Consider the following 12,970-nt stretch of genomic DNA (forward strand, 5'->3'; position numbering starts at 1 on the left):
AAGCTCTTATCAAGATAGTTTTTGCTATTTATGGAACTGCTTGTATGAGAAAGATTATTAATTGAGATTTGTCTTTCACATACTGCATGTATCATAACATAATCTAATTATGTTTATGGGGTTCTTGCTTAACTTCACTTTTGCATATCTTACAGAGGCTTCACATCAGCTGGTCCACACAAAGAGGATCCATATTAGATTACAGCAAACATATATTTATACACTCATGTCAGACTGAAATTATTATTTTATGAATATGACAGGCTCTATGAGGCTGAGGACTGTTGCCACTGATGCGGAAGTCAGTGCAGCCTGCGCAGTTTGATATGCATATTTAAACATATAATCTAGCCACATATTAATGTTAAATTAAATAAAATGTAATTATAATGACTTAAAATAGACTAGGAATCAGTGTTAAAACCTGAAATAAACTAAAAAAGCTAAAGCTAAAATAAACTAAAAAATATAGCCTAAATAAACAAGCTTAAATGAAAATTAGAATTTTTGGACAGTTTTTTGACACCTAGTTAAAATTTGAAGTTATAATTAAAAGTTGAATTATTAAACTTACTAAAACTGTACAGAATTAAAAAAAAAAAACTAATAAAAATGAACTAAAATTAAAAATGAAAACCAAAAAATAAAAGATAATTCAAAATATTAATACATAAATAGTATAATAGTATATAAAGTAAAACAGGTTGGGATGTAGACGGTTTATAACACTGGTTTTGGCTAGCATATAAGTGTGTGTTATGGCTTGCATGCATATGCTATGGCAGGATTAAGGGAAGAGATCGTTTAATAGTTTTATGAAGCTGTGCGCTGATGCTGGATTTGAGCATTAACAATTTAATCTTCCAGTATGTGAATCTCATTTATTATGGGTGGCTGGAGAAAACAGGCCAAACTGAAAAAGCTTTCTTCTTGTGGAATCCATTTCTCATCATTCCTCTCACCCACTTGTTATTATAGCCCCATCTCTCTCTCTCTCTCTTCGTGCCTTCTTCTCCCCATCCGCTTGACTACTCCTCTTGTTAAGGGTGTCCCAATCTGTCTGAGCACTGAGTGCCCATCCCACTCTCAAAGGAGCTGCACACACACTCTGGCAAACACACTTACCACACCGGCAGTCAGAGCACACACAGCTCCATCCACCGGTTATAAGACGAGAGCCACTTCCAGTTAAAGGACATACAGCTCTGAGCTCCAGTATGGATGCACTGAAGAAAGGATTCTCCATGGCTAAGGAGGGAGTGGTGGCTGCTGCCGAGAAAACTAAGGCCGGGGTGGAGGAGGCAGCTGCCAAAACCAAAGAAGGGGTCATGTATGTAGGTATGTACAAATTCAACTGAGGAGAGAAAAGTGAGAGAATTAAAGTACTTTTTGTACTATCTAAAAATATATTTTTAATATATTTATTTCTTGTTTTCTTCAGTAAAGTGTGGTGGATATATAAAGCTTTTTAAAATGGTATGGTGTTCCATTTTCATATTTAAAAACAATGCAAATTACAAATTGTAAAATTACAAAAGCATAGACATAATTTAAATCTATATTAAATAATCTAATACAAAAATGCATTTTAATCAATTCATACATATCTTAACCAAATATATTCAAGAAATAAACCTGTCAGGAAGTTGTTGGGCTTCCTTTTTTTATGATACATTTTTGCTTACAATTAAAAAAAAAAAAAAAAAAATATATATATATATATATATATATATAACTTTCAGTATTAGACAACTGAATTATTAGCCACTGGTGATAAGAGTCCTGAAAATGAAATCCAGGGCAATGAAGATAAATGTGGGGCATGAGCCCATTATTACATGTGACTGTTGTGCTTCGTGACTACAAATAAGTGAACAAAAGAAAAACCAGCATTATCTACCTGCCTGTAGTCTCTTATTAGATCACAAATTCATTTGCCTAGATTCAGCTGTTAGACAACACTGCTAGACAACAACATGGTTGCTAGTACCATGCTTGTTTACTCTGAGCAGTAGCTTTATCCACATTTCTACTGTCAGGAATGGGTGGGGAATGAGGAGGGAGATAGACAGAGATAAAGAAAGACAGGATAAGAAGAAGAAAGGAAGCACTTTGTGTTTTCTATAACTTCAGGATGCAATCAGTCGATGAGCTGAGTGGCAGATACATTATGAAGAGAAGAGCCTAACTGAACTCCATTTATTTTGCGTGTTAAAAGAATTTGTAAAGAATTTTAACATACTGTCTCTTGATGATGATGATGATATTGCAGTCTGATTACATAAGTATACTTAAATATGCTGAACATCTTATTGTTTTTACATTAAAATAACTGTTAGGGCCAATTATACTGACATGCAATATGGGTAACATTTTAAAGCACAGTAAGGTGTTACTGTAAACCACTGCATCTCGTACATGACTACATAGGCACAAGCATTATGTGTATTTTCCTGGTTGTGCTACTATGCCGACAGGAGCACACTGTACTGTAATCCCATTCCCTTCCGGTCCACTTCACATCCCGGTCCACAGAGACCAGGGTCTTCCCGGGTCAGTACACAATCTTTGATGATTGCAATGGCTCTCAGTGTGTACACACCAGTCATAGGAGCCTGTCACTGTATGCTTTCAGTTTTTTTAAGACCATAGCCTGTCCTCCACATCAGAGAATGGAAAGAACAATGTGCTTGCTATTACAAGGAGCTTTGGAGGAGGAGAAGGAAGAGTGTATGCGCCAGGATGGAGTGTGTGTGTGTGTGTGTACCTGTTTTTCTATTTGGGTGAGGACTTAAACCTGAATACACACAGACTCATGTGGACTCATGTCACGGTGGGGACCTAAATTGAGGTCCCCACGGGTAAACAAGCTTATAAATCACACAGAATGAGGAATTAAAAAAAAAAAAAAGATTTTTAAAATCTAAAAATGCAGAAAGTTTCCTGTAATGTAGGTTTAGGTGTAGGGCAATAGAATATACGGTCTGTACAGTATGGAGAGTCCCCAGAAGGATAGCAAACCAGACATGTGTGTGTGTGTGTGTGTGTGTGTGTGTGTGTGTTGCAACTGGAGGTAAAAGCTTTCTTCTGCACCACACAGACGATCTACTTTAATCAGAGAAATCTTAAGCCTCTCAAAGAAAAGCGAGGTCACTTTCCACTGAACTGTGACAAATTGCCAACACATACACACCCTGCACCCTCGAGACTCAACTACTGTATACACATCTGTTATATACAGTAGAGATCATTTATATGCCTACATATGCATCTCAATAATATAGATTGATTCTCAAACCTATCTTTAATTATATTATTTATTGTCAGCGTTATTTTAGTATAATTTATATTTGATTATATAGTTTATTTACTGTATGGTTTTTAGATTTTATATATAGCTTTCAGTTTTTGTCTATTTCGTTTCATTGAGTTTTATGTAGTGGCAGTGTTGCTTTAGGATCATTGACATATTATTGCAGTTTTTGATAATATACTTTTATAGTTTTTAGTTTTAGTTATTATACATTTTATTTATTATTAAAATATTTTATTTCAGTTAATGTTTATTTTATTTCAAGTAATGAATTTTTTATTGTTTTAGTTTTAGCTAACAATGTTGAATGAATAAAAAATATTTGAGATTTTGCACTGCTGTAAGTAGATTTGCGACATTAATCATGTACAGACAGTCAGATGAGCTTCCATTGAAGTTTAAGATACTCTTTGTATCATCTCAAATCATGCTGGAGAACATGATCATCAGGTTTAACACAAACTTGAGAAGCTCATGATGCTCGAGTGCTGCTGTCAATGTAGCAAAAGAGTGACAAGCCATACTCTGGAAAAAAGTTAAATACATGTTAATTTTCACTCAAATTATTATGATAATGCACAAGAAACAAAAATATAACTAAAATTATAGTAGATATAAAATAAAAAAAAAATGAAAGTCAAGAAGAATTTTTACTAGTGGTCTCAAATGTTTGGAGCCCTACTGTAGACCAGGCTGAGCTCACATAAGCCTGTCACTTTAATTTCTGTTACATTATTACTGTGTGAGCACAGTCCAGCTTAATTATTTTGAAGACTTAATTCCATTACGTCTCATATGGATCAGAAATGAAAGCTTTGGGATTGGACAAAATGGGATTCTAATGTATAGAATACAAATGAAGATTAAATTTTGCCCTGTATCAGTACTTTTAAATATAGATCCTGCTAACATTATCATCATTATATATTAGCATTATTATCTGAAAAAGTGCTGTGTCATCTTAAGAAATAATATCTTAATAATATCTAATATCTTCCTCTATAATTATGCTCAACTATATTTGGTGTATCGCAGTCTCCTCCTCTTAATCATAGCAGCAAGCTGCAGCAGTAGAGACGTTTTATGCTTCGTCACGTAATCCGAGATGCTGTGGAAGTGACATCATATTGCAGCAGTGGTCAGGTGGCGGCAATATTCTCAATCTTTATTGATTATAACATAAATAATATAAGATTTCAGGTTTGCGTTTGTGTTGCAAGCAGAGGCTAAGCCCTGAAGAATGTGCATGTCTTGATAATAAATCAGCTCTTTGTCCAGAACAACAAGGACAATGTCACGTCTCTCTTGAGGGGTGTATTTGTTGTGCTGTGCGTGCGCATGTTGGGAAGGAGGAGCGACTTTCACAGACACATTGCTGTGGGCTCAAAGGTTCTGGGAAAAAACAGAGCTCATGCTTGTTCTACGGGCCATTCGTGCAACGCGTATTCAGAACTGGAGATGCCAGGGCCCTTTAGAGGCCGAAGTGGGATTTTCCACTGTTAACATGCAGGAAGCGTCTCAGTAGAAAGGATGTTTCTCGATCTGTAATGCTTAATAGCACTTAGTGATGCCAATCAACAGCCTGTACACTGACTGTGGATCAGAAGCATTTTTTACTTGCCATGATTTTGTAGAGTCTCCTGGGTACTGGAGAAAGCTGGATCTTTGGCTGCACTGCCAGAGGAGACTAAGTGTATGGATCCCAGAACAGAACAGGAGCCAGCGCTGAAAGCATCAATCGAGGATCAGACATCTGTCTAAAAATAGGATGAAATTAGTTACAAGCAGAGATGGGTAGATTACTTACAAATTGTAATCCGTTATTGATTCCAAATTACATGACAAAAATTGTAGTCAGTAACGTAATCCATTACATTACACATTTTAGGTAATATAATCAGATTACTTTTAGATTACTTTTTTACCTAACTTGTTTATCTCATTGATTTAAACAGGATAATCTTGTACCATAATGATGTACAAATACAAAGAGTGAGAAAATATATTTTTTTCACTGTAATTAACAACATGAAGTGCATTAAACATTATATTACATCAAGGTTTCCCAAACTGGGGTTCGTAAAGGAACTGCAGGGAGTTTGTGAGTTTAATGAAAGGCAAAACTTATTTTTTATTAAATCATAAAAACCTGTGCGCCATATGACCATTAACCAATGTCAGAGAACCGTGAACATGCAAATGTGATACTTACTTATTAAAATATTTATTTTAAAATCCCAGGGGTACTTAAAGGCGTCTGTTGGGGAATTTACAGTTAAAACCCAAGGACCAGGTATGATGAACAAAGACCAGGAGTCAAAGATGCGATAAATTAAAGACAAATTTACTGAAGAACATAGTTTGCAGTTTCAGGCAGAAGTCAGCTTCAACACTCGCGATGGAGTTCGTAGGCTGCTCTGCTTTACATCTTACAGAAACCAATAATTATACTCTAGCAGAGGATGCTAATTGCGCCAATACATAGGTCAGCAACATTCTGATTGGTTCTAAAAACTAGATAAACTTAGACAGTTTCCACATATGGACGTAAAAGCTTCAAGCATATCTCCAACTGATTGGGAAGACGTCAGCGATCAGGGATCATACAAGATAGGTGTCTTCCAGACACCTATTCTTGATCAGGACGGTGGGAGCTGGCAGAGACAGTCTTCTAAGACAGAGAGAGAGAGAGAGCGAGAGCGAGAGCGACCAGCACACACACATATACACAGAGCACTTATAAGAACTTCAAGGCTGCCTAGCCCTAGCTAGACATTTATCAGTATGGTTCGTTCCACACACTCTATGCAGTCATCATCTTAGAGAGTAGAAGTACAGAATAAAGCAGGATTCTTTAATATCTCTTAAACACACACGTAAGTCTCAGATACTGTTGCTCACGTAGATGGGAGGTCATCCTGACCTCCTGACATGGCTCTGTGACCTTTAGGGAAGGAATAGATCTCGGCATGTAAAGCATAAGGTTACACATTTCACTCTTGCCGCACTGCTCTAATGAAAGACCAAAAACTTCTATCTATAATTATTATTATAGATGGCACCACTAACTTAAGTGAATCATCCAATAATCTAGGAGGTGAAATACTGATCCATAACTTGATTAATAGTCAAACAAAAAATATAAATAAAATAATTAATATCAAAAGGAAGGATATGGTCAGATCGGCATCCACTCCATCCTCTCCTTCAGGTCATTGATTGTGATTTCACTTTTTTAACTTTAGTCAGTGTGCAGTGTTGCTGTTTGAGCATAAACAACATCTGCAAAGATACGATGCTCAAAGTTCAATGCAAAGGGATATGTTGTCTTTTACAGAATTGCTGATTGACCACCCCTTTAAAGTAAATATATTAGGTGAAAGAGGTTCAGATGACAAAGTTTGAGAATGTCTGCAAATAAGAAATAACGAGAATTTGTGCATTTTAATGAGTTTGAAAGACAAAAACCTTTCAATAATACATGGTTAAATAACCTACTGAGTGATCATTCAAATAAAAATTAATGTGTTCATTAGTAGTTGATGCAATGTTGAAACACTTCTTATACCTGAAATGATTTTTGTAAAACCGTTGGTCAAATCCTCTGTCGCCACCTGAATAATGACTGATCTCTGTGTGAATGTCCACAAAACTGGACTTTCTGAGTGTATATAAGCGGTAGACTATTTTAGAAAGGAACATTTAAAAGATAAAAAAAGAGGAATTAAAGAGAATCAATAAATGATGAATAATTTATTGCTGTTGTGTGAATGTTTGTGGAAAAGGCATTTGTTCACAGGATGTATGTCTGTGAGCTTAAAGGGACATTTCACCTAAGATTCTTTCATTATTAACATAATTTGTTCATTCCAAAACTAAATTGCTTCCATCTGTAGAACACAAAAGATGATAATTTTGAAGAAATGGCAGTATTGTACATGTTGTTTTGGACGCAAAGACTTTCACTGTATGGGGGAAAAAGTCTTCTTTTGTGTTCCACAGTAAAAGTCATACAGGTCTGGAATGACATTAGGGTAATAAACGTTAACAGATTTTTTTTTTTTTTGGGTGAATTATAATTTGAGCTACATTACTTCACAATAAAATTCTCTTTTTATTTTTCTGACAGGAGCAAAGACAAAGGAAGGTGTTGTGACAAGTGTAAACACAGGTAAAAGAATGAACAGAAACAGGTCTTAACTAAACAACACTCAATATATCATTTTCATAAATACCCTAATCTACGGAAAGTCTCAAATCAAAATATAAGGATACATTTTCATCTGTCCTAGTTGCCCAGAAAACGACTGAGCAGGCGAATCTTGTGAGCGATACCGCCGTGACTGGAGCCAATCAGGTGTCAGAAAAGACAGTGGAGGGGCTGGAGAGTGTGGTTGCATCCACTGGCCTTGTCAAACCGGTAAGGATTCAATTTACATGAGGTCAATTAACTGGAAAAATGTTTTTAAAAAGTATATGTAAAATTCTAAACATTTAAGGCAGGTGCATTGGTGTCTTTAGGTGCACAGTATTATTATTTGGTCATATAGCCTATTTCAGTACAACCCCAGTCATAAAATTGGTCTATTTTATATGATGCCCATGCTTTTCTTTCTTACCCAAACATGGACAGGATGAGCTGGAGAACACGGAGGTGCTTTTAGAAACTCAATAAAAGCATGCTGAATGATCGCATTTACCTCAAAGCCATTACCATTACAGACTAAAATCTCTACATTTCAATGCATCAAATTATCAAGATCTATTTCCATATTTTCACACTCAGTTTAGGAGCAACTAAGGAGCCCTGCAGTTAAAATGTCTTCTCTGCACTTGACTCGCTGCTCAGCAAGAGTGATGTTATTCATAAATAACTCATTTCTGCTTTCTAAATATTGCTCTGCATTTTTAAAACTCATCCCAGTTCCTTTATTTCGAGTTCCAAAATAGTTTTTATTCATTTAAAATCTCATGAAGAAACAAGCCATAACCATGCGACCATTATCAGTCGATGTGTAGCAACAAAATAACTCATGAACATGAGTCTGAAACCTTCCAGAGAGCAATAACAACAAAACAGATGTATTTCATCATTTAAAAATTACAGTAGTGTTTTTTTCTGTTGCGTAAATACTTGAAGAGGTGAAAACATGATAAGCAGCGATATCTGAGATGTGTTGATGTGTTTCTGCCTGCAGGGGGAGATGTCGAAGCAGGAGGGAGTTGGAGAGCAGCCTACAGACGCTGCACAGTAGGTGAGAGAGTAGATGGGATTTACAGCAAAACCTTTCAAAATAACGAAAAATAATAAAATCGCAAAGTAGTGTAAAATGACACTTGTTTTCAAGGAATGTATTAGACTATTTAACGTCGGGTAACAATTTAAGTTATAGTAGGCCTCTGAAAGTAGTTCACAATTTTTCTTCACAAGTACATTTATGCAGATTAAGTACTAGTAAGAGATGTCTGACTCAGTACATGTGATTATTACTGAAAATGCACAGCTTTTTAAATCAAATCATTTATTGGCAACTTTCTTTAAACACTGAAGAAAATTCAATCGTTATTTAATGATCTTTACTGAACTTATTCAGGGCAGTCATTTGACAGTTAGATCTCAGTGTCCTGTGACATTTAGTACATTTTGTAGTTTACGGTCTTACCAGATAGATTTTATGTCTACAGCCCAATACAACACAGCACATGTGCTTCAAAACAGTCTTTCATACCTCAGTCTTTCATGTGTACCAAGTTTCCCAGTTGTTACAAAAATTATATTTGACAAATTCTGAAGAATCATGTGCACAGTATGTGCATCGAAACAACATAACTGTCCTTCTGTTTCGTTTTCAGAGTGATGGCGCACTGAACACCCCTGTGATGCTCTGCTTCTTGCTTAAGAAGAGAGAGTTCATTAGCTGCTGTGGGCCATGGCTAAATATTATCATACTAAACCTCTGATGGATGCTAAATAATATCCAACTTCACAAAAAACAAAACAAAAGACACCCACGTCTCTCGCTTGCTTTGTCCTCACAAACGACCTCTACTTACCTCAATTTACCACTTTTCTTCAAGTAAACCTATCCTATTCACAAGAAAAAAAAAGCTCATGTAACAACACTATTATTTAGCTATGCAATATTCACATATACGGTGCAGTGCGTGCCATCAAATTTGTGCAAATATTACATGCATGTGCTTTGGACATTTTTATATAGGCAACGTCTGTCTTTCTTACCTGCCCTAAAACCAGTTTTCCTCCACCCAATGCAATGAGGTCAGCTAGATGATTCTCACACAACCAGTGCGAGAAAAGTTTTAAAACATTGCAGTCCAAACACATAGTCAGTGTAGTATTTGAGACAGTATTTGAAACAAGGAGCAGAAAAAGACAGAATCACAGATAGGCAAATCCAAAAAAAAAAGAGGGCAACTGATGTTTTTAAAGCATGAAGATGGCTGGGTAAATCGGTTTCAGTATTATCTTAAAGTGTGGTTATAGAGTGATGGGGTTTTAGTAATGCTCTTATATGTAGTATGCTATAGCAGCCTTTATAAGCAACTCACAAAATCTGCGAATGATGTCAGAGCAGTTGCTTGGTTACATGATTTGTTTGTTGACCATGCATGCTGCCTCACGACCACACTTTAACCGATCCTATTCATGTACTTGACTCATTGTTCCCCATGTCATGAAGTCTGAAAACAGCACATTTTTTAAATATACCATCTGTAATAAATTCAGTTTTGTGAAAAATAAATCCGTCCTCATTTTTATCCTTATTTTTAGAACAGAATATTGCTAAGAAAGCTAACAAGATTCATTTGCACAATATGTGAAGTATAAAGTAGCAGGTAAGTAACATTGCGAAGTATTTGTGTACTAAATATGGTTGTGTTTACGTCAATAACAGAGTACATCCTATACGAAAGAGGCAGGGCAAGCACTCCCTTTAAATATTCAGTGAAACTATGAAAACTAATTTAAGAACATTGAAAGCATCATGACACACACCCTTGAGATCAGAACACCCCTCCTGCTCTTCCCGGCACACCCGCATGCACATCCAATTAAATATGCAGCTCGTCAACAAAACCTGAAATCTGAATTGGCCATTACAATACCACTGAATTGTACCTCCCAGAGCACCTCTGGAAGATGTCAATGTTTATGAAGTTTTCATGGTCTGTGAAATTCGTGTTTGTAATGACAGTCATTCAGCTTTTTCCACATTCCAGCAATGGGAGGAGGCGGAGAAGTCTATCAGCCCATCATTTCCCTCTTGCTCAGAGGAAAGTCATTTACACCAAAACATAAACAATGCAACTTATGTTAGAAATGTCCATAACAAAATCAAAACCCTGCATATATCCCTAAAACTCTCAACTTCCCCAAAACAAAACAAGAAACAAAAGGACTATCAACCCTGTATACCCCAAACTGTCTCAGCTTCCCCTAAATGATAAAAATAAAAAATAAAATAAATACGTTTTAAAAATACAATAAAATAAAATGTTAGAAATGTCCGTAAAATTTGGACAAGGATCAAAACCCTGCATATCCCTGAAACTCTCGACTTCTCCTGAACAAAACAAAACAATAAAATAATAAAAATTAGGGCAAGAATCAAAAGGACTCTCACCTTCCCCTAAATGAAAAAATAAAATAAAATAAAATAAAATAGGAAAAGAATCAAAATTACTACAAGAATCAAAAGGACTATTAACCCTGTATACCCTCAAACTCTCAACTTAACCTAAACAACAAAATAAAATAAAATAACTATATGCTCTTATTTAACAAATTATGAGTTATGCTGAAATCCTGACTGATGATGATACAGGCAACCAGGTAAACCAGTCTAGCAAGCTTGCTGTTCTCTCTGTTGACATCTTTCTACTCTACCCAGGCTGAAGTAGCCAATAGACACGCACATCTCTGACGTACTTTGATGGAGCACCAGCCTAATAAAACCGCATGTATCTTCTGTCTCAAAACACAGACACATTCACACGCTCTTGCAAACATCAACAACCGAGGACTCTACAAACATGTCTTTCCTTTCAGGAGTTTTGGGTAATAAAGCAGCAGAGTCATTTGTCGACCAGGCTGTGGACAAAGCAGGTGAGTCTCTAATGTGTGAGAAGCTTAAAGAAACTTTTTGTTTTTGTACTTTTTATGCTGAGACACTCTGTGTCCTCATTTAGCCAGCCAGTAATTAAGTATAATAAATCAATTATAATCAAACCTATAAGCTATTTCTAAACTGTATATTAATTTTTAGGGCACAAAAATATAGATGAGATTTTTATTGAGATTAAAAACATATTTAGTAGCTTATTATGTACTTTACCTAAAAATATTGGATAAAGTATACTAACAATTATAACTTTAAAGCTATAGTTAAAAAAAAAAAGACAGAAGACAACTACTTATAATTTATTTCTAATCTTTTTATTTTCAGAACCTCCTAACTAAATATGTAATAGTTACCATAATAATGTAATGATACCATGACTCATTTAACTGAATTAAATTATTAACATTTACTTTACATCAATTATTCCATAAAATCTGGACTGGGCAAGTTGTTTCCATCCCCTTCAAAATGGTAAAAAAAATGTTTTAACTGCTTTTAAGTTTGTACTTGTTTTAGTCCTGCTGCTGTTTGTTCTCTATGAAAGTGCTAGATGAAATATTTTTAAAAAAATGCAGTCAGTCCAGTAGTCATGCCACTCCTTATAAGGGATGGAGTTAGAAAAGTGCCAGTAACGCCATCCAAGAGTCTTTTTATTTTTAGACATCTAAGAAACATTATTTTGGGTCAAATCTGATGGGAAAGAGGAGCTGTAGTGTGTGAAAGTAGACTGCCATGCGTTACCTTTCTATAATGTTGCTGTTCAAATTTTCCTAGCTTCTGCAGCTAAAAGAAAAGTGAAGGAAGCATTTACTGGAAAGAAGCAGGAAACTGATAAGACCGGTGGCATGGGAGGTCTTTTCCCAAGTAGCGGGGAGAAGGACAAGAAACCAAAGGAAAAGTCAGGAGGACTATTTGGTGGCCTCCTTAAAGCAGAGGGACCAGGGGAAAACAGCGGCGGAGGAGCCTTTGGTGCTGAAGGCAGCAATGCAGCAGACAACAGTGGTGCAGACAGCAGTGAGTAATAAACAAACACACACACAAAAAGCCAAAACCTGATGGGTCTAGCAATAATGTAAATCCACCATGCACAATATAATAATAATTCATTCATATTTCGTGTTTGATTAGGTTTCAACAATGCACTGGATGACCTTGCTAATGAGTTCTGTGAGAAATGATGTTCTGACAACTAGGACAAATCTCATTGGCCGAGTTCTTCAGCTGGAGACCCCTCTTACATCAGCACCAAATGTCATGGACTAAAACAATATTAAAAGATATTCATTTGTTACTTATGTAAATAGTTTTAAACATATGTCTCTTTAATATCTTATGTGCAAACTACTAAAAAATTATTTTTAGTATTAATTATTATATTTGCCTATTACAATCGTATTAGGTATTGTTTAAATAAGTTTATTTAGCATGCTTTTGTTTTCAAAACTGTGTGATTGAATACACTGAGTGAATAAAGCTAAATAAAAAAAGTTATTACTGAATGAAAAAGGTCTTG

General features: G+C 35.6%; 2 protein-coding genes across 2 annotated transcripts; both read left to right on the plus strand.

The window, feature by feature from the left end:
- Positions 1-1,074: 1,074 nt before the first annotated feature.
- On the plus strand, positions 1,075-10,077 carry sncga (synuclein, gamma a). The gene is made up of 5 exons (XM_058794996.1): positions 1,075-1,338; positions 7,443-7,484; positions 7,606-7,733; positions 8,512-8,568; positions 9,167-10,077. Exons 1-4 carry the CDS (start codon positions 1,218-1,220, stop codon positions 8,566-8,568), a joined length of 348 nt encoding a protein of 115 aa, XP_058650979.1. The 5' UTR covers positions 1,075-1,217; the 3' UTR covers positions 9,167-10,077.
- Positions 10,078-10,994: 917 nt separating this feature from the next.
- Positions 10,995-12,948, plus strand: zgc:193505 (uncharacterized protein LOC559113 homolog). Its single transcript, XM_058794995.1, is given in 4 exon segments — positions 10,995-11,334; positions 11,337-11,441; positions 12,232-12,471; positions 12,586-12,948. Coding segments are annotated over 4 exon segments (435 nt in total). The 5' UTR covers positions 10,995-11,294; the 3' UTR covers positions 12,636-12,948.
- Positions 12,949-12,970: the final 22 nt, after the last annotated feature.

The sequence above is a fragment of the Onychostoma macrolepis genome, chromosome 13, assembly GCF_012432095.1.
Source record: "Onychostoma macrolepis isolate SWU-2019 chromosome 13, ASM1243209v1, whole genome shotgun sequence".
NCBI lineage: Eukaryota > Metazoa > Chordata > Actinopteri > Cypriniformes > Cyprinidae > Onychostoma > Onychostoma macrolepis.

Bases quoted from the DNA above. Each gene is read 5' to 3' on its own strand.
- sncga (XM_058794996.1), top strand. From the start codon at position 1,218: ATGGATGCACTGAAGAAAGGATTCTCCATGGCTAAGGAGGGAGTGGTG. The intron at 7,485-7,605 runs GTAAAAGAATGA...CATCTGTCCTAG, and splicing joins TGTGACAAGTGTAAACACAG to TTGCCCAGAAAACGACTGAG. The intron at 7,734-8,511 runs GTAAGGATTCAA...TTCTGCCTGCAG, and splicing joins CCACTGGCCTTGTCAAACCG to GGGGAGATGTCGAAGCAGGA.